General features: G+C 38.5%; 1 protein-coding gene and 1 long non-coding RNA gene across 4 annotated transcripts in view; one reads left to right on the plus strand and one right to left on the minus strand.

The window, feature by feature from the left end:
* Positions 1–14,414, minus strand: part of IQCM (IQ motif containing M) — a 98,826-nt gene extending 84,412 nt beyond the window's left edge. The window contains exons 1-5 of one of the 3 annotated variants that reach the window (XM_082237702.1): positions 14,355–14,414; positions 10,751–10,853; positions 7,294–7,587; positions 4,459–4,549; positions 495–565 (exon numbers count right to left, since the gene is read on the minus strand). In XM_082237702.1, coding sequence (XP_082093828.1) covers positions 495–565; positions 4,459–4,549; positions 7,294–7,582 — 451 coding nt within the window. In that variant the 5' untranslated portion in view covers positions 7,583–7,587; positions 10,751–10,853; positions 14,355–14,414. The other 2 variants (XM_082237700.1, XM_082237701.1) reach the window with 2 other exon arrangements.
* Positions 14,415–14,529: 115 nt separating this feature from the next.
* Positions 14,530–22,094, plus strand: part of LOC309540721 — a 37,466-nt gene continuing 29,901 nt past the window's right edge. Inside the window, exon 1 of the long non-coding RNA XR_014223428.1 lies at positions 14,530–14,857. This is a non-coding gene — a long non-coding RNA (uncharacterized lncRNA). The remainder of the gene's footprint in view (positions 14,858–22,094) is intronic.

The following is a 22,094-nucleotide window of genomic DNA, read 5'->3' on the forward strand; positions in this document are numbered from 1 at the left end:
TGGTCGTCAATGGGCAGAAGTAAAGTTAAAATACTTCCCTTTTTTGAAGAAAAATCATAGTTTAGATAACAAACCTCAATAAAGTATGGGTAATAGCCATACTCAGAGTAAGTTCATTGAAACCAATGGACAAACTCATAGATCCATTGAAATGGACCTGAGTCCATTTATTTCAAAGGGGCAGCTCTGAATATGGCTAACATTAGGTGTCACACTGTATTCAGAAATATTGGTGTGTGTGTGTGTGTGTGTGTGTGTGTGTGTGTGTGTGTGTGTGTCTTTATCTATACACACAAACATGAAACTTTCAAAATGTATTTCAACAAAAAACCCTTTCCCTATGGTCATTATCCATAACTCATTCCTTCAAAAATATGTCACTTCCACCCCTAGGTAGAAATAGTCTTAAATGTACAAATGCGGTATAACATTTTTACAGTAACTGGCAATTATTTAAAATGAAATGAAACTGCTAAATAACAATAAAGATTTACCCTTCTGAAGTTTTGGAATCCAGGCAGTCTGATTTTGTTCATTTGAGGATAATCCAAGCAAATTGCCACGGCTGCTTAAATACAAAAACAAACATGCACAAAACAAACAGCCATTATTTCTTTTTTTCTTTTTTATCTTTCTACTTAAATAACTTATGTACAATTTTTTTATTTTTTTTTTAAGGAACAGAGCAGTGTGTTTTGTAGAAACAGTGGTACAAGTACATGCCTTTTATATAATCTCAAAAATCGAAACATTTCATGAACAGTGAGGAATTGCTTGGAAAAGCATGTGCCCTGCAACCACTTTCAGTGCTCTAATGGAATTGAAAGGCAAGCAATACATTTTAAAAATAAAATAAAAATAAATAAAACTTGGTATTGATTTTTGCAAACATACTGTGTTCCGAGTCTGAACTGTGGTTTATGCTCGGAAATAAAGTTTAATAGCATCTGTCCATTCTCTAGCTATCTGTAATGCAGATAACTCTACAAGAAGGAAAGCCGTCTGAGCCGTCGTTGACATTCCCTTCTGTACAAGTGGGTGGAATTGGGCTAAGCCCCATAACCAGCACAATGCCAATCTGCTTTGTGATCTGTTCCAGAAACAGCACATCAACACTTTCCCATTTGCTTAGGATTGAAGGCAAAAGCCACCGTTGAAACATGGCAGCAACTTCACATGAAAATGCTGTCTGGGTGGGGAGGGGAAAAGCTAAATGTCAAACTAAAGCACTTATGTTTTCATGAAATATTAATTTTTCATTCAGATTTTCTTGAGACTGAAGTGTGTGAGGTGTCATGCAGGGCATAATGAGAAAGGAAGGAAGGAAAGTTTTCAGAGACTATCTTCTCTGGAATCAGTTATAAGGTGCTAGTTTATTTTATTATAATATTCTTATATGTCCTGGGCAGAACCCACCCAAAATTAAATACTACCAATTTGAGTTAAATAAATAATAATTATTATTATTATTTTAATTTATATAACACCCTTTGTCAAAACATCCCAGGGCAGTGTAAAACCTTAAAAACACATAACAGAATATCAATGATAAAAACATAATAAAAGCAAAGTTAAAAGCATACAGACAGATGGCCTAATAATAAAACAATCATTGTAATAACAGTCCTGTCCCCAACACTTTTACAGAGCACTTTTGTCTCAAAGTCGTTTACAACCATGCAAAAATGTAAATGGATAAAATCCAACAGTAAAACCAGTTGAAACAATTAAAATATCCAGTTCCATCCTAGGAACATAAAAGCCTGAGCTTGGGAGTCCTGCTTACTGCTTATTGCATTAATTTAGCTCCATCAGCAATTAAGCCTTTAACTCTAAAGAATAAAATCCAATAACCTAGATTAGCCCCCAAGAGCCGTGATGAAAAAGTGGGTCTTTAAATGGACCTTAAAGTTAGCAAGGTAAGCCTGATCTCACTTGGAATCAAATTCTCTAATTGTGGGGCTGCTACTGAAAAGGCCTTGTTCTAGGTGCTCACCAACCTGATTGTTTTTACAGGGAGGCATTTCAACAGGGTCTTCAAATTAGATATTATGATATGGCCAGACTGACAGTGCAGACAGCCCTTAAGATAACCAGGTCTCAAACCATTTAGGGCTTTAAAAGTCATAACCAGCACTTTGTACTTGGCCAGAAAATGTAACTGGTGAGATAGTGGTGTAATTTGTTCCATCTGCCTGGCCCCTGTAGTAGTTGGGTGGCTTCATTCAATCAGAATAATTCCCCATTGGACCTTTGGATCTAATTCTGAGAAAACATGCATAGAATTGGGCTGTAAGAAAATCATCAAAGCTGACAAATTCAAACAGACATTCTTACGGATGGAAAAGATGTATTTATGAGTTAATTTTAAACTGGATGTGTGAATTGGCTTTATACAAATTACACCAACTTGAGCAAAAAGAATCAATGCAAGCATACAGAAAAGAAATTGTATACAAGTTATAATTTTGTTATCCTTTGAGTATGTATGTGAAACTGCCAAAAGCCTATATGCACAACTACACTGTTCACTGTGATCATTCATTTGCACAGTATTCTTTTCAAGAGAATATAATTATCCCACAAAGCAGAAGTGAAGAATGCAAAAATGCATTCATCTCTCTATATTCCAACATTTATTTTTCAAAAGAGACTTTCAGAATTTCTAGAATACACCATTTTATTGTCAGTCAGTATTAGACATTAATAAAGAGATGTTAGAAGCAACATGGCTCAACTGGGAGTTGTTGTTTTTTTAAAAAAAATGATAATCATGACAGAATGTTTGGAGTTCATTAAACTGTTGAAAGATTAGCAGTTCAAAACACCCTCCAAAACTCTGCATAAGTAGAAATAAATTGCAGTACCTCTATGACATTTCAAATTATGGAACAAAGGTTCTGAGATGACCCCCATGTGTGAGATCACAAGCAGAAACAGCAGCTTTAAAGCAAATCGCTGGTTGCCTATGGCAATATAACTTCATTGGATGAAACTATGCAGCGGCTTGTTGTATCATAGGGCGGCGCTGCTGATTGACAGCAGCAGCATTAGAGCTGTCTTAGCATCATCATAAGTAGTGGTTACCAGCATGAGCTATGTGTCACAGCTGAAATATTTACACAGCTATAAATTTACTGTGTACTCTCAGTAAAGACTATACAATTTCCCTCCCTCCCCCGAAATATGGGGTTACAAAACTCAAATGGCTAGGCAATAACCATTTGCAAATAATATTTGCCTATCTTAAATCATTGTGACAATGAGGCAACGGACTCTGAACATTTAGGAATTGAGTTATTTTCATACCAAGGCTGTGATTCTATATTTACTCGAATGGGAGGAGGTCCAATTGCGCTCAATGGGCCTTATTTCTGACTAGACTTCCAAGTTTGCACTGCATGTGTTATTGCTGTCATAAATATCATTGGGCCAATAATGTCAGGAGGAAAAGTGGAAAGCATTTGTTCAACTGGGATACAACATCCACATGTAGATGTAGAGCACTAAGAACACAGTGTTTTGAACACGTTTTTTCTAAAATGTGTCCCCTTCCTGTCCTGTCCTGCCCTGCCTTGCCACTGCGTCCCTGGCCCCCTCACTAAATGGCCACCTGGCCAATGTTGGAGAGTATGTGCAGGCAGGCAGCGCAACCTGTCCTCATGAATCCTCTGAGCCCTCCAGTGAGGGCTGGGCTGGGGCAGCAGGTTTTGTTCACTGCCCCACCTTTGGTCCCACCCAGCTCATGTGCTTGTACGCCCCGGGCACCAGCAAAGGATGCAACACCACTGACTGTCTCTCTCTGCTCCTGCATGCTGAGTAACTGCCTATGTGCATCTCTGTGTTGCAAGCTCTCTCATCTACATCTATGCACACAGGTAAGTAGTCAAATTACAGCTTTTCTGTTGAGTCTAATACCTGTGATCTAGTCACAAGGCTTAGTTACAAGATAGCCTACCATACCCAGTGAAAATTTACTTGCTATGTGCCTAAAGCTTATTTTACAATACAATGCAATTAAATACAGCATTTATGTACAATTAAACTTGTAGATTTGACAGGCCCGCTGACTTCAAGGGGACTTCTGATATATAGAATTGAGCTGTTAAATAATTAAATGAACACATTCACCATCAGAATAGTTTCATTTAAATTATGGATACATAGCAAGTGAGGTTTCCTTTTCTAAATTGTAGTAGAATTCTGTTGTCAGAAAATTGAAAAGTTGCATTGGTTATATAAAATTGTAATGGATGTAATTGTATGTTGGAAGTTGCCCAGAGTGGCTGGGGAGACCCAACCAGATGGGCAGGGTATAAATAAATAAATAAATAAATAAATAATTATTAGCCTGACTTAAAGCACAATAAGAGCTCAAGATTATTCTTTGTACCCTGTCAAAACGAATTGCAGTAGAGATAAATATGAATTGCTATTCCAACCATTTCAATACATTACCCAAGGGATAGCTTTTGTTTATCTTTCTCACGTTCCATGGCTCTACTCAGTGATCCAACCTCGGTAAATACATCACTTAGCCACATTTTCTCTATCAAAAGTAGAAAGGGGAAATGTTTTTTAAAAATTAATTAACAATAATAGGAGAGTTGCACCAAAAGTAGTAGCTGATATTGTTATTCCAAGTTGGAAAGCATTTAATACATTTCAGAAAGAAGCTACTGACATAAGAACAAACTGCCAACTCAGGCAATTCACATATGTAGATGTACAATTAATTATGGATTCAGACAACTAGTCAAGTAGGTCACACACACACACACACACACACAATTTCTTTATTATATATTTGTAAAGCAAAACATTTTTTAATGTAAACAGCTTCAGAAGCTGGGCTTACAAGGGATGTATGCACAAAATTCTTGTTTTTAAATATGCAAGACCGTGGAAAAAAATTTTTGGAGACTTCAACAACATGCATACGTGAAAAGAACTCCTTCTGTTCTCTTCCCACACAGAGAGGAAAGAATTCTGGATGGAAAATTACACCAAAACTACCATGAACTTCTGTTTCATTATATTTATGGCATTCACTGAAAATGAAGTTACCATATACCCAAGCCACATCAAAAATGTGTATTACAGTATTTGAATACTCCTTGAAAGGGGCATTGCAATTCAACATTGCCCATGTTGACTCAGAAGTCAGCCCCACTTAGTTCAACAGGGTTAGTTGCCCAGTAATTGTGTAGTGTGCACCTTATCCTGACGTTCTTGCATATAAAGCACTCCTGTTTTTGTCAAAGACTCCAGACAAAAATTATTCTATTCTTCTACAGGACAGCCTGTTTGTACTTGAAAGGGAAGCTAATTGCTTCTATAAATGCATGTTACAAACCATTACCATAAAGGGCAGAGTGCCACAGATGCCATTCCTATGTCCACTATGGGCTGCACTCATAATCCCTGCCTGTCATTGTGTTTTTGTTTAAGTCTCAGCTGCCTTGCAAAAGGAATGCTGAAATTTCTGAGGTGAAGAAATGGCGGAAAAGTGGAGGCAATGCTGGCCAGAAGGACAGATGAGAGAGAGGCGAATGAAGCCGAGTTGGCCACAGTCATTAATTAAGAAGAGCCATCCAGCTACCAGCTGAGTATTACATTTGATGCTCCTGATGAAGTAGACACTATTCCATGAAAGCTTGTGCTATAATCAATTTGTTGGTCTTTAAGGTGCACAAGACTCTTTCTTGTTTTCAATTCTGCAATTAGGGGACTGCTGCTGAAAAGGTTCTACACAGCATATTACATATGCAGACATGGAAATTAACTTTTTGGATTACTTTGCATCAACCAAAGATAAAGATTTATGAATGAAAGGTGTTTGTAGAAATCTAACTATAATGTATATGTCCCAATTAAAATACTTGGATATAAACATTCCATTTGTAAATACATCAGTTTACAACTAAAATCCTTTGGTCATTTCACAACCTCTAAAACAAGATTTTTTAACAGGTGCATACAGACTCAATAAAAGTATAACAATCTTTGAGCATTAAAAAACCCCTGAGAATTTCTCAGAGCTCAACTTTTATACACAAACACACATATATACACACACATAAATAAATTAAAAGGATTTTACTTTTTGAAATATAAAGACAGCATGGAGAGAAGTAAGAGCAGAAAGGCCTCTGTGGAATATGGTTGTGTCAGCTTTTCTTCTCAGTTCTGTATTTGAGTTTCAAGAATTATGCATACTCTACGAAAAAATGTCTGTACAAACACACATACCCTTTCTCAACTATTCATAGCCAGCCTTTTTCATTTTGTCATATAGATTTCCTGTTTCCACACCTGTGGCTTGCTGGGGTAGACATCAATTGAGCTGCTCACATGTAGAGCAAGAAGATAAAAAATGTCTCTCTTTGACCTAAAGCTCTAATATATTTTTAATACACCATGAAGAGAAAAAGGCTTTATTGTCTTTTTAAACTCCACCCATTCCTGACAAGTATTTTTCACATATCTTTCTCCATGCCATTTGGGTTGGCTACACCAACTTTTCTCTTTTGTTAATCAGGCACACTAGGGCAAATGACCTGACAAAGGCCATATCTAGTTTGGCCCTTTGTCCTATTGAGTTCAGGGAATTACTCCTGAGTAAAAACATTTAAGGATGGGCTACAAGCCATAAACAAGCTATGGAAAATAAAGTCTCATAATATATCAGGGAATCCCTCAAAATAAATTCTGAGCTGCTGGAAGGAACCGTGAAGTCACTTGTTATGAATAGGAGTCTGCCTAAAGGTAGGGCCAGCTTTGAGGTAAAGCGAGGTGGTCACCTCAGGCAGTACCTCATGATTTGGGGTGTCATGAAAAAGCAACAAATTATTAATGATTTATCATTCTTGTATTTTTTTCTTCCAGGAAATTGGGCTTGTGGGAATTTCTTCATCAGCATAGCTTGACCAGCCTTAGGTTCATTTCTAAATGAATAAAAAATAACAAAAGTACCATATGTTTGCAGTGAGCTCCCCTTCTAAAGAAAGTTAAGCCTGAGTTAGTGCTGTCTGGGGCACTCATGTGCACCAACAACACATACAAACATACAGATATAGAATTGTTAAATAGGGTAGAAATAGTGTGATGACCACCTTTGAGGCATATATGAACAGTTGCAGCAAATGAAGTCAATGCTATTGACTTTCACTGAGGTTTGAATTCAGCCTGGCTGAATTATCTCACAGTAGGAAGAACATCAAAACTTGGTCAAGAGTGGTATGTCATTCTATATGAAACCATATTAAGTATATTCACAAATATATATCTCACCTTTTCCCCATCCATACTCCATCTTCGTAGGACAGGATTTTATACCGCTCAGAGACCTCCATGTTTCAGAGTGTGGTCTTAATGGCAACATGTCTAATATTTCTTCCAGAGAGGTCTTGTTAAGAGTTTTTGCTGACTGGGTGCGTTTAGTGCCCACATAAGATGATAATTTAGGTGGTGCACTAGTAGCTCTTTCTGACTCCCCAAGGATTTTGCTATGAAAATTCTGGTCACTCATATTTTCTGTGGGCTCCTCGAGGATATCGCTAAGAATCAGGTGCATCGCCATGTTTTCTGTTGACAAAACAAATGAGTAACACCATCACCAATTTTAGTCTGAAATCATCCCTCTTGCTCTGTGCTACTTTCAAAGCCATTACTCTTCAAAAGTTTAAGTATGGAACAGTTTTATTTAGCTATAAAACAGAAAAAAGGGAGGGGGAGAGACATTCAGAGTTAAGCCACACATTTGGCTCTCAATTTCCTGGCAGCCAATGAAAACAAAGAAACATACAAGATAACATAGTTTCCTTGTCCAACAGTAAGAAGCACACAAGCACATTTGATGTAACAACAAAAATTTCAACTGTTGCAAAAGTACATGGTGCTTTGAATTACCTCCTACATGCTTTGAAAGAAAAGAGTGCAAGCATCTTCTCTCTTAACTTTCATCCAATTTTGTAGGGTACAGTGGTACCTCGGGTTACATACGCTTCAGGTTACATACGCTTCAGGTTACAGACTCCACTAACCCAGAAATAGTACCTCGGGTTAAGAACTTTGCTTCAGGATGAGAACAGAAATTGTGTGGCGGCGGCAGCAGCAGGAGACCCCATTAGCTAAAGTGGTGCTTCAGGTTAAGAACAGTTTCAGGTTAAGAACGGACCTCCAAAACGAATTAAGTACTTAACCTAAGGTACCATTGTATTTGTGAGCCCATGCACTAAACCCTGTCCCTGGACGCCCCCCCCCCCCCGAAATGAGACATGACAACAATATATGGGTTTTAATTAGGCCACAACTTCGTTGAAATTCAGGTGTAGGAACCTTGGCATAGGCCTTGGAAGGTATCCATGTTCAATAGAAATGTTCCATACAAATCTCAGTCACATCCATTGAGGACACATATTATCTTATAGACTACCATTACATGATTTGCAATAACCTTGGATTGCTTAATCAGCTCTGTGTACACTTTGGAATCTACATGTGTAAGAAGCAAAGGTCATTAATCTTCATTAACAATAATGCTAGTGTCTGTGGGCTATAAATACCTATGTGATGTATTAGGTTTCCTTCTGCATGCTTATTTTACATCTTTATTCATCTGTCCTAGTTTAATAATTATATGTTAAAAATAAATTATAACTTTACACAGATACAGAAAGGGAAAAAATTGAATAAGTATTCATCATTTCCCTTTCCAAGTTCTTTCTTTCAAATATATTAATTACATTGGTTATGTACAGATCTAGTAAGTCTTTATAATTGTTGGAGACACAGAGAAACTACATTAAAATACCCCACTACAAGAGTAGCCATAGTTTCTCCTGAATTCAGCACTTCAGAAGATTGGGAGGAACCTTACGGATGCAATCTGAAATCTTATATTGAGAAGACTGAACATTATCTGCCTACAGTATGAAAGAGTATTTTATTGTTTCCACTGGTGTCTCTTCACCACAAAAACCTGCTTTTACACCACTGACTTTCCATGTCGTCATCTTTTAATCATGGGTACTCTGCCAACATTTCAATTTTGAGCAGGGCACTGCCTAAACCAAGGATGGGGACCTGTGGCCCATCAGCTCTAACTAGCATGTTCAATGGTCAGAAATGATGGGAGTTGTAGTCCAACAACATCTGGAGAACCACAGTTTCCCATCTCTGGTTTAAACTCTATTCCTTACTATAAACTCAGAGATATGACATATGGGTTGGATCTAGATTTATTCTTGCTTAAACTGGACCTGCCAAAATAAATGGCAATTAAATTATGGCTAAGGCTGTACTCTTAACCCCACTCACCTGCAATTAATTCAATAGGACTTACTTCTGAGTAGAAATGGTTAAGATTATGCAGCAAGTAAATCATATCTTAAGGCAATATCTTTGCCATTGAGCACTACAGTGCTGTCTGATGTCACATTTTTATAACACACTTATAATGTTATAATTTCAGCTGTGTAGCTGAGTCCCTAATCTTAGCATGATTAAGTCTGGAACCAACCCTATATTTTTATCTCAGAGGCAGGTGGGTTTGTAGCAGTCATATTTCATTTTTCCTAAACTTTATATTAGTCATCTTTCACTGTTTCTTAATTTTATTTTCCACAGGAAAATAAAGAACTGGAAAATGTTCAGAATAAAATCCTGCTCAGAGGTAAGTCCCATTGCGTTTTCCCAGGTCATTGGGATTTGGATTACAGTCTGAGAGTGCATTCCTATGCCCACTTTTTGTTGTTGTTTAGTCGTTTAGTCGTGTCCGACTCTTCGTGACCCCATGGACCAGAGCACGCCAGGCTTATTATTATTATTATTATTATGCCCACTTACCTGGGAATAAACTTCACTGAAATCCAAAGGACTTACTTCTGAGCAGACATACGTAAGATTGCACTGTAAGTAATTAAACTGAAGTAGACCAGCAAGAGCAATCAGTTGCAATTACATTATTGATTTTTTTTCATTCTGAAAACACCACAGCTATGAGTCAACAGTTGACAAATTGGAATTTTGAGTATTTCTTGTCTCCATTATTTTTCTTGTAATAATCTTTACTGTAGAGGTTAATTTGTCAAAAGCTATTAAGCTGGGCAGGCAACCTGCAGCCCTCCGGATGTTGCTTGACTACAACTTCCATCATTCCTGACCAGTAGTTATACTGGCTGGACTGATGGGAGCCGGAGTCAAACAATAACTGGAGAGCCACAGGTTCCCACCACTGATATACAGGGTGTAGTCAAGAGGGATAACAAGAAGGAAAATGTGTCCAAAAGTGGATAAACATACACATTCTATTTATCAGTCTAAGCTATGGTGTTAGCCATTTAAAACACACTTGTTTTAATATGAACAAAGACAGCACTGTCAGCTTGTCTGAAATACAGGCAACCTATAGAAAATATCTGATTAGATTTAAACCCTCCCGTGTGATCTTTTGTATTCCCATTTTGGCAAAACAGAATTTGCAAGGCCTAATTTGAAAAATTCAAAAGCAAAGATGCCTGGTGTAAGTCTTCAGCATCTTGGCAGAGCTCTCCTAGTTTCTTGAAACAGGAGCTGGTTGCGGCACAGCTACTGTTGTTTGTCGCAAGTCAGGTTTGATTCTGTTTTCTTTTTATTTCACCAAATAAGAAACATATGCTTCACAAACTTGATTGCTTTCTCAATTCTTCTAATAATTTGTAAAGTAACAATAGGTTTAACTCGGCTGTATAGTTACACTTTTCCTTACCTGTTCTTCCCTTTCCTGACCAATACCGAAAATAATTACTTCTTCCAAGTTCACCTTATGTGGAGTATGGCATACTGCAACATGGCAATGCCTATATTGTAATCTGAAAATGAAGGAGAATAGATTAGAATTATTCCTTTTTATGCTCGTCAGAACACAGATCTTTAAGATTTAATGACAAATTTCCTTCTGCATTTGAAGTGTCAAGGTTAACCATGGAAAATAGTCTTGAGCACAATTACCTTTGTACTCTAGGCTAGAAAGTAGGTCAGTTTTCATCAGCTGATAATAGATGAAACTATGTTTTTTGGGGCAGGGGGTGTTGCCCAGTAATTGCAAATTATGATAAAACAGCCCAGTGGTTTGACACCCTCAATCAGTTTTGGTTCACCTGCATATTCAATAGCTGTCATAAATTTTCATTTCACCAATCCCTTTCTCTAGAAAATGCCTCACTAACATTTGCATGCATTTGTTCTGGTGTAATACTAACAAAAAGGCTTTCAGGCAAATATTTGGAAGCTTGGAAAAGAGCCATGATCCTGCCCAACCTCAACTGTAGCCACCAAGAGAGAGAGAGAGAGAGAGAGAGAGAGAGAGAGAGAGAGTGTGTGTACTCTGACAGCTGAGGTACAGGTACATACTAGAAACTCCAGATCTGACCAGCTATCTCTCCCCACATTTTTAATGGGGAACAGCTAAAGTACCATGTCAATTTGCTCCTCAAATTTCTCTTGTTAAGGCAGCTTTGCCTTTCATTTTCATTTTTTATAGAAGGTGGAGGGAGCTGTCCAAGGGAGCAGGCATTTGACCAACATTTTAAAAATAGATTAATCAATTTATTAAAACCTTTGTTGCTGTATTAGTGGTGCTCCAACTGTAATCACTGGAAGCAATGTTCTGTCAGTTGGACTGATAAATTTGATTCTGGTATATGGAAGGTTTGGTTTCCTTCTTTAAAAAAAGAATAGGTCTTGATTATTAAGTTATCTTTCACTTCCTTCTTGAAAAGGCACATATTGAGGGCCTTTTCGGTAATATGTGAGTGTATTTAAGTTTAATTTGGTGAAAGATAGATGATCAATCAATTAAACATTTTTTGTTTTATGTGGATATTGCAAAAGGCTCTCGTTCATGGAAAGAGAACACAATTCCATTTCCCCCCTGAATAAATCAGCATTCTCACTACCTTCAATGCCCAGTGTTATTGGCCCATAGGATGATTTTCTACCAGATCAAAGGAACACACTGCTCAACTGAAGTGTAGTAAAGTTCCTGTCATCATGAATAAAATTGGTTTTTAAGAGATTGATTGTCACTAATAACTTTGCTTTGAGAGAATCCGCATCCTAAGTGTCACTAAGGGAAATGATGACAGGCTTTGGGGGAACTGGGGATAACGTGTGTTTTTAGAGCAGGGATTCAGAAAATGAATACTTAGAATAACTTCTGCTCTTGTTGACACATTTTCACAGATCATAGCAATGAGGAAAGAAGAGTTTGTTTCCTTCAGACATACCCAAATCCCAGTGCAATCAAGTCATGTTGAATGATATCACAGCCTATTGCTGGAAATTCAGTTCCTATTATTGAATTATAATCCCCCTTCGAGGCCTCAATCAAAACTGAGGATTTTTTTGTATTAAGTACATGACATATCTGACACGCAAAGTATAATGGCATCCACTTACCAAACACCCCTTCTTCTCAAGGGGCTGACATTATGTTATGTTATCACAAATCCACAAAACATGCAAGAGACCACTTATTTAAGAACAGAGAGTTCAGAATTCTACAGAGCTGAGAACATAGCATGAATACACTTTATTTATAGGATATTGTAGATCAAAACAGCATTTTTGGAGATATAAAATACATTATGAATTAACTGCAGTTGCCTCTTCACCGTACCAGTAGATCAAATGTAGGGACATTTTAGAAAAGTAAAGATGAAAATAAAAATCTTATTATTAGGTTGCAGGCAGGTTGCTTTTTTGTTTTTAAGACTGATTATAACTAATTAGAACAGGGTTACAGTAGGAGCTCTGGGTGGGCAGTGGCGTAGCGTGGGGGGTGCAGGGGGGGCCGGCCGCACCGGGCGCAACATCTGGGGTTAGGGCAAATCCACGGGTTAGGGGGCGCAAATCCACGGGTTAGGGGGCGCAAATACACGGGTTAGGGGGCGCAAATTACTTGCCTTGCCCCGGGTGCTGACAACCCACGCTACGGCACTGTGGGTGGGTGCCCTTAAGATTTTGGAACAGTTCATACTTGCATGTAAAATACTTGATTTCTCATCACTTGATTGCTCAGTTCTTAAGTTCATTCTTTCTCTCCATGTAGACATGTGGCAGGAGAGCAGGATCATGCACACTGGTTCTCCCTGCCTCAACGTTTACATGTTCAGCAGATGTGTAAGAATGACTCAGTGCGTGTAGACTTGTCAACAAGCCAACAGTAAATCACACTGTGTAACTTAGAGTTAACTCTTTATCAGCAAAAACAAGATGTGCATAGGAGTGTCAGGCCTAATGAGCACAGCAACTCCTCATGTCCAGTAGGTCTTTGCCCCATGAAGCAGTTGCTGAGTCTGAAGGTCCCCAACTTTCCATAGCTGCCTAAGTCCCCTCCTCTCCAGGGTTTTTCCCCAAACAATCAGAGACTATGTCTGGGTGTACTAATCTCTCCTGTGCCCTTTTCATGCCTCTTCTGGCTCTGGGAGACAAGCGGTGGGTGGGTGGGGGGGAGCCTGTTGCAGCAGGAGGGGGAGACATCCCTGACTCTTCACCAGCCTAACTCGTCTCTGCCTCTTGGCCTCTCTCCTCTCCTGCTTCAGTTTCTGCCTCTGATTCTGGACTTCTCTCTGCCACAAACTCTCCCAGCTCACCAAGCCCTGTTACCTCTTCAGCTTCCAACACCTCGTCTTCCCAGTCTTCTCCCTCTTCTCCCTGTGACCAGTCATCATTGTCCCACCACTTTCCTGGGTGGGCTCTGAGCCTTCTTCCCTTGGGGGTTCCCCAGCTGGTTCCTCCCACCATTCTTCTGTGTCCAACCAGTCCATGACAAGATCCCCATGCTGTCTGGAACCATTCACATTCAGAGTTTCTAAGCATTTGACAGAGCCTTTTCATGCATGTGTTGAATGTGCAAAGGTCAGAACCCAAGCCATGTGTTCTGTGTACACCTGAAGGGAATGAGTGAGCACAACTTTAAGCTGTAACTTTCTTTGGACATACATCTCCCTGATTTCAAGTAAGCACACTTAGGATCTCATGGCACACTACTCACCGCAGAATGCATGAACTTATTGCAAAAGCATTGCTTCAGAGGCAAAATGAAAGTTCTAACTAAGTCATTTGTTTTGTACAGAAATAGGAGTGGCTGTGATCCTAAGCCACATACCTGGCAATACATTTAGTCAAACGTAGCTCCAAGCTAATGTTTTTAGGGTGGGGCTTTCATTCAGAAGCCAAAGGCTCATATAAGAAATGGGGGGAGGGCTGGTCTTCCAGTTCTTTAAAATAACATATATAAAAATAGAGTCCGAGAAAAGCAGTTAAAAATACATGGAAAAAAAACCAGAAATAGATTGAAACACACTCACATGTTGGTACTCTACTAACCCATCCTAGCGTTCTACTAGAAAGCATCTGTGCACTGTGACATCACCAGAAGAGCAGAGGAAAATAGAACTTTCTTCCTCCGATACTGATGGAATGTGGGCATTGATTCTTTGCATAGAATCAATGACAGAAGAACAGAGCTATTCAAGAAAAGGATTTCTGGCCATGACCTGGTCATTAAAAAAAATAATACAATTATATTCACTCTTGACTGCTTTTTGAAGTGCTTTAACTTTGGAAAATTGGAACTAAATGAGAGGTCATGTTATGCTAATTGAATCCTATTATGTCAACGTAGGCTGTCTTGAGAGTACATGATCTAAAGCATATGATTCATACTTCACTACGTGTCACAGAGAGTCTGCCAGACTTTGGGCAAGTTGGGAGATTTCCCAGTGTGCAGTTTTATGTGTGAACCAGAGAGGATATTCATCCTTGCCGCAGAGTCAACACATCAGATACTGAAAAGACATCAGATAGATATGTATGCAAGCTATTTAAATTGTTAAACCACTTAAATTTCTTCATTACCAAAGTATTTATAAGACTCGCTTCTTATGAAGCTGAGGGTGGAGAACAGGCAGCAAAAAACAGAATCTGCTACTGTGCAGAGCAACAAGGCAATGTAGAAGTCTCTAGACGGGCAGAGGGGCAACAGCTGATCTATTCTGACTTATAAGGGTAAAGAATTGTCCATGCTGCTGTGACTGTACAATAAACAGTACAAAGAGGTTGAATCTTTGCCCAATGTGCTTTAGGATGCCAGTTCAAAGCCCACTATGGCTTGGTTCTAATTCAGATTTGACGATTCTGCATAATCAATACTTAATAAAAATAAAAAGACTATTAACATGGCTATCCCTTATTTTCCAGGATGATGAGCTGCATTTTCAGCAAACCATTGTTTGTGAAGTATTCCTATTTTATTGTATTGTCCACGGCCATTTATAGGTCAGGTGGGGGAGGAGAGATTGGTTGTGTTCTATATTATTATTATTATTATCATCAACAATAAAATCATACCATACCAAAATAAATTGGTCCTTACTTTTTAACCTCTAGAGAATCTCTGTTTATATGCCATTTTTTTCCTAGCAGAGATGATTCCCACACCTTTGTGTACCAGTATGAAATATTTGCTCTGGCTAGATCCCTCCAAAATTGGGTTATTGTGTCTCTGATCACAGCTGGCATATGGAGAATCAACTCCATCCAGCTTAGTTCTTGATCATTATCATCAATAATTGTTTAGAAGAGCCATTAAGATATGTGCCATACATTGCATGGTTTTAAATCCCATAATAAATAGACCTTGTGCATCCTTGCATCTCATTCATTTTGAGTGAAGGTTTCAGCCATTGCAATAAGTTTTTATTTTCCTAGCTGAACAATAGATTATTTGCCAAACTTATATATTGTTTAGAAGATGCACAGATAACTAACTGTATGATAGTCATTTCATGTTGAATCATAGTTATCACCTATCAGTCTTAATGCATTTTGTGGTGTCAAAATATATCACAAAGTTAATCCTATCGGCTTTATGTGCATTGCAAATTGATAAATCATGATATAAATCATATGTGAAATACATAATATATATATATATTTTAAAATAGATCAGTGAATAGGGGACTTCCGGTTCGGCGCCAGCGCTAATGGCTGCTCCCTCTCCGAGCTCCGGAGAGAGGACGGCTCTGCGAGTTCGGGTCTGACCCGCTACGGCAAGCGGGGGACCCCTAAAATCACAGGAACGGAGCCTGTGAACAAGGAGATTCGGTGGGCACCTGAAGCGCCCCCCTTTACCGCAGAAAGAGCCTTTTTAAAGGCTCCGGAACGACAACGGGGAGCGCGGTGCTGAGAATCGCTACCCAGCCCGCAGGGTGAAGCCGCGTCGCCATTAGTGGAGAGCGCCGATTCCCTTCCTGAATAATCTGGACAAAAAAGACCCGTGAGTAAGATTGAACCTCTATTCGTGTCAAAACTACTTGAAATTAGGCTGAAAACGGGAAAGGCGAAAATTAAGGAAGTCTGCCTTCCCCCGACTGCATGACAATTAAAGCAACGAAAGTTACTGAGCTGCATCCGTATGGGATATTGTCTTTAACTGCTTGAATCCGACATTTGGACTTTGACTATCCCCTCTAGCTTGCAGGGCAGAGGGGAGGAATAAGTGATTTTATAAGCTGCATGACCAACTTAAAGGAAAGGGAACTCTCTGCAGCCTTCAACCTGGCACAAACTGCTATTAAAACAAAGGAACACTGAACTGACTTTAGACTCCTGTGAAAGTAACAAAGTGGAAGTCTCATTGCTTATTTGTTACAAAGTTTTGGGACTCTGTGGACACAATATATCAGGGAAGGCTGGGACTCTATCTATTGGGAAAGTGTTGCAATATACATATAGAAGCCTCCCGATAAATTTGTTTTTTAAATACTTTTTGCCTTTGTTTGCGGACATCTTGATTTGCTCCCTCTAGAGGGTAAATTAAAAGTTGCTACGCTTTGGGACAGTGGAATTTTCCTTTAGGAGAAGGCTCTCGTGGGAAACGACCTTGGGATATGAGTGGCCCAGTAGACGAGATAAGCACGAGAGCCAAGACAAGGCAATATCAACAACAGCTACAGCAACACAAGAAAAGAGGTTCGATCTCAGGCATAACCCCTACAGTGACAACAGGACAAGAAAAAGGTACAGCAGTCTCCATGGATGCAGTGTCGCAAGCCCTTCTTAAGATAAACCAGTCTCTGGAGAATCTAACAAAGCAGACGGCAGAAAATACCAAGAAATTGACAGAGAATTCACAGAAATTGACAGATTTAACAACAAGACTTGACCTGAATACAGAATCTATAAACAGGCTTACGCAAGAAAATTCTGCCACACGCCAAATTGCGGAGGAAGCCAGAACTATTGCTGGAGAGACCCAGGAAAAATTAGAACCGATTGCCAGGAAGGTCTATGACCACGACGCAACTCTGGCATTGTGGGAACTACAAAGAAAAGAAAGGAATTTGAAATTACGATCAATTCCAGAGGACGAAGGAGACAATCTTACGGACTTTTTAACGAAAGAGTTTGCTGATTCCTGGGAAGATCTAGAGGAAGACGAATTTAAAATCACAACAGCATTTAGACTGGGCAGAAGACAGAACAGAAAGGCGCCGAGAGACTGTCTGATTACCTTGAGATCGAAGGAGGAAAGAGACAAAATTCTAAGACTGCACTTTGAAAAGGCCTTACAAATTGGGAACTCACCGATACAGATCTTTAAAGACATTCCTAAACATATTTTGGACTTGAGAGCTTCTTATAAGGATTTGGTCTACCTGTTGAAGAAGAACACCATTCTCTTCAGGTGGGAATTTCCACAGGGACTGTCTTTTGACTATAGGGGGAAGAAGGTGAAAATAAAGACGATACAGGATAAAGACAGGTTCCTGCAAAGAAATCAAGAAGATTTACAGAAAGGAACTGTAGACCCAATTGCTGAGCAAAAGAGTGTAATAGACATCCTGAACCTTTCGTTTGGACAGAACCTTCCACCACCAACAGAGGAGGAACAACAATTGGGAGCTGTTGGAGGAATACCAGAAAAATAACAAGATGGCCCTGCAATTCCTTAGCTGGAATTGTAATGGGATGAACAGTCCTTTGAAGAGACGACAAGTATTCCATATTTTGTACAGAGAACAACTGGACTTGATTTGCTTACAGGAAACCCATATAACTAGAGCACACAGGAGACTGCTTATGAATAAAAAATTGGGACAAGAATTTATTTCGTCGGACAAAGTGAAAAAAAGAGGAGTTGTGATTTATGTAAAAGAGAAGTGGGCTCCAAAAATGATGTTCAAAGATGAACAAGGAAGATATTTAGCGGTGGAGATTCAGGTACAAGGAGAAAAAATTTTGATAATTGGGATCTATGCACCAAATGAAGGTAAAGCAGAATTCTTCAAAAAACTCCATGAAACTTTGACGGATTATTTGGAATACAATATGATAATCATGGGAGATATGAATGGCGTAGTTTCTACAAACATGGACAAGACACAAAGACTGACACTTACTAAAGAAGGGAGACTCCCGAAGACTTTCTTCGAAATGACTGAAAATATGGACTTAATAGACATTTGGAGAACAAGGAACCCTCTTGAAAGAGAGGGAACCTTTTTCTCCCATGCAAAGATGACCTGGACCAGAATCGACCAAATATGGGTTACTAGTGGAATGGCTCCGAAGATTAAGAAGGTAGAAATCTGCCCAAAAACCTGTTCCGACCATAACGCCGTGAAGATGGAAATGAAATTTACAACAACTGGTCAGTTTAGATGGAGAATGAATGACACCCTATTTCGAGATAGAGAGATCCACATGAAGGCCCAAAAAACTCTAAAGGACTATTTTGAAATCAATCTAAAGGGCGATGTGGAAAAAAGAGTGATCTGGGACGCAAGTAAAGCTGTGATGCGAGGATTTTTGATTCAACAAAATTCAATAAAGAAGAGAAAACAGAATGAGAAAAAGGAAAAAATTTTGGAAAAGATAAAAGAAGGAGAGAAAAAATTAAGATCAAAACCAAAGTCCCAGGAGATTTTGAGGGAGATTAAGTTGTATCAAACACAATATATGGAATTGATGAACCAAGAGATAGAATGGAAAATAAAGCAAATGAAACAAAAGACATTTGAGTCGGCAGACAAATGTGGTAAACTTCTGGCATGGCAACTTAAGAAAAGACAGAAATTAAATACAGTCACAAGTCTAGAAGTGGATGGAAAAAATATATCTAAACCCAACGAGATAAGAAATTGTTTTGTGAGTTATTTTAAAAAACTTTATTCCCAAGGATTACAAAATGAAGAGGACATAGATAAATTCCTTAATAAATATGGATTACAAAAAATCTCTCATCATAGCAAGGTGGATCTAAACCAGAGAATAACAGAACAAGAGATAGAGGGTGCCATTCAGGACATGCAATTGGGCAAATCTCCAGGGCCAGACGGACTGACTTCCAGATATTACAAATCTTTAAAGGAATGGCTGATACAACCGTTAAAGGAGGTTTGTAACGAGATCTTAGAGGGAAAAAAGGCACCCGAATCGTGGAAAGAAGCATATATCTCACTCATACCAAAGACAGAGACTGAAAAGACTCAACTGAAGAACTACCGCCCAATTTCGTTACTGAATGTGGATTACAAAATTTTTGCAGACATTTTAGCAAAAAGATTTAAAAGAGTACTGATGGAGAAGATTCACAGAGACCAAGCAGGCTTTCTCCCAAAAAGACACCTCTCAGACAATGTTAGGAATATAATAGACATTTTGGAAAAGTTAGAGGTGAACATAAATACTAAAGCAGTTTTGATATTTGTGGATGCGGAGAAAGCCTTTGACAATATTTCGTGGAGTTTTATGAAAAAGAATCTTCATGGGATGGGGGTAGGACAAGGATTTGAGAATGGTATGGGTGCAATATATTCCGAACAAAAAGCTAAGTTGATTGTAAACAATGTAATAACTGAGGAACTTAAGATAGAAAAAGGAACACGACAGGGGTGCCCAATTTCCCCATTGCTTTTTATTTCGGTCCTGGAGGTGTTGCTGAACATGATTAGAGATGACCAGCAAGTTAAAGGTGTAAAGGTCGGAACCAAACACTATAAGTTAAGAGCGTTCGCAGATGACCTTGTATTGACCTTGCAGGAGCCAAACACTAGTACAAAAAGAGTGTTGGAAATAATCCAACAATTTGGACAGGTAGCTGGATTTAAATTGAATAAACAAAAAACTAAAGTCTTAGGGAAAAACCTAACAGATATGGAAAAGAATAAGTTTCAAGAAGAGACAGGTCTGACGGTGGTTAAGAAGGTGAAATATCTAGGGGTTAATTTAACATCTAAAAACTTGAATCTGTATAAGGACAATTATGAAAAATGTTGGTCAGAAATTAAAAAAGATCTAGAAATATGGTCAAATTTGAGATTGTCAATGTTAGGCCGAATTGCAGTGATTAAGATGAATGTACTGCCTAGAATGTTATTTTTATTTCAAACTTTGCAGATTATTGACAAGATGGACTGTTTCAAGAGGTGGCAGAAAGACATTGCGAAATTTGTCTGGCAGGGCAAAAAGCCCAGAATAAAATATAAAATATTATTTGAGGGAGATTAAGTTGTATCAAACACAATATATGGAATTGATGAACCAAGAGATAGAATGGAAAATAAAGCAAATGAAACAAAAGACATTTGAGTCGGCAGACAAATGTGGTAAACTTCTGGCATGGCAACTTAAGAAAAGACAGAAATTAAATACAGTCACAAGTCTAGAAGTGGATGGAAAAAATATATCTAAACCCAACGAGATAAGAAATTGCTTTGTGAGTTATTTTAAAAAACTTTATTCCCAAGGATTACAAAATGAAGAGGACATAGATAAATTCCTTAATAAATATGGATTACAAAAAATCTCTCATCATAGCAAGGTGGATCTAAACCAGAGAATAACAGAACAAGAGATAGAGGGTGCCATTCAGGACATGCAATTGGGCAAATCTCCAGGGCCAGACGGACTGACTTCCAGATATTACAAATCTTTAAAGGAATGGCTGATACAACCGTTAAAGGAAGTTTGTAACGAGATCTTAGAGGGAAAAAAGGCACCCGAATCGTGGAAAGAAGCATATATCTCACTCATACCAAAGACAGAGACTGAAAAGACTCAACTGAAGAACTACCGCCCAATTTCGTTATTGAATGTGGATTACAAAATTTTTGCAGACATTTTAGCAAAAAGATTTAAAAGAGTACTGATGGAGAAGATTCACAGAGACCAAGCAGGCTTTCTCCCAAAAAGACACCTCTCAGACAATGTTAGGAATATAATAGACATTTTGGAAAAGTTAGAGGTGAACATAAATACTAAAGCAGTTTTGATATTTGTGGATGCGGAGAAAGCCTTTGACAATATTTCGTGGAGTTTTATGAAAAAGAATCTTCATGGGATGGGGGTAGGACAAGGATTTGAGAATGGTATGGGTGCAATATATTCCGAACAAAAAGCTAAGTTGATTGTAAATAATGTAATAACTGAGGAACTTAAGATAGAAAAAGGAACACGACAGGGGTGCCCAATTTCCCCCATTGCTTTTTATTTCGGTCCTGGAGGTGTTGCTGAACATGATTAGAGACGACCAGCAGGTTAAAGGTGTAAAGGTCGGAACCAAACACTATAAGTTAAGAGCGTTCGCAGATGACCTTGTTTTGACCTTGCAGGAGCCAAACACTAGTATAAAAAGAGTGTTGGAAATAATCCAACAATTTGGACAGGTAGCTGGATTTAAATTGAATAAACAAAAAACTAAAGTCTTAGGGAAAAACCTAACAGATATGGAAAAGAATAAGTTTCAAGAAGAGACAGGTCTGACGGTGGTTAAGAAGGTGAAATATCTAGGGGTTAATTTAACATCTAAAAAATTGTCCTGTATAAGGACAATTATGAAAAATGTTGGTCAGAAATTTAAAAAGATCTAGAAATATGGTCAAATTTGAGATTGTCAATGTTAGGCCGAATTGCAGTGATTAAGATGAATGTACTGCCTAGAATGTTATTTTTATTTCAAACTTTGCAGATTATTGACAAGATGGACTGTTTCAAGAGGTGGCAGAAAGACATTGCGAAATTTGTCTGGCAGGGCAAAAAGCCCA

The sequence above is a fragment of the Podarcis vaucheri genome (assembly GCF_965113315.1).
Source record: "Podarcis vaucheri genome assembly, chromosome: 9".
Lineage (NCBI taxonomy): Eukaryota > Metazoa > Chordata > Lepidosauria > Squamata > Lacertidae > Podarcis > Podarcis vaucheri.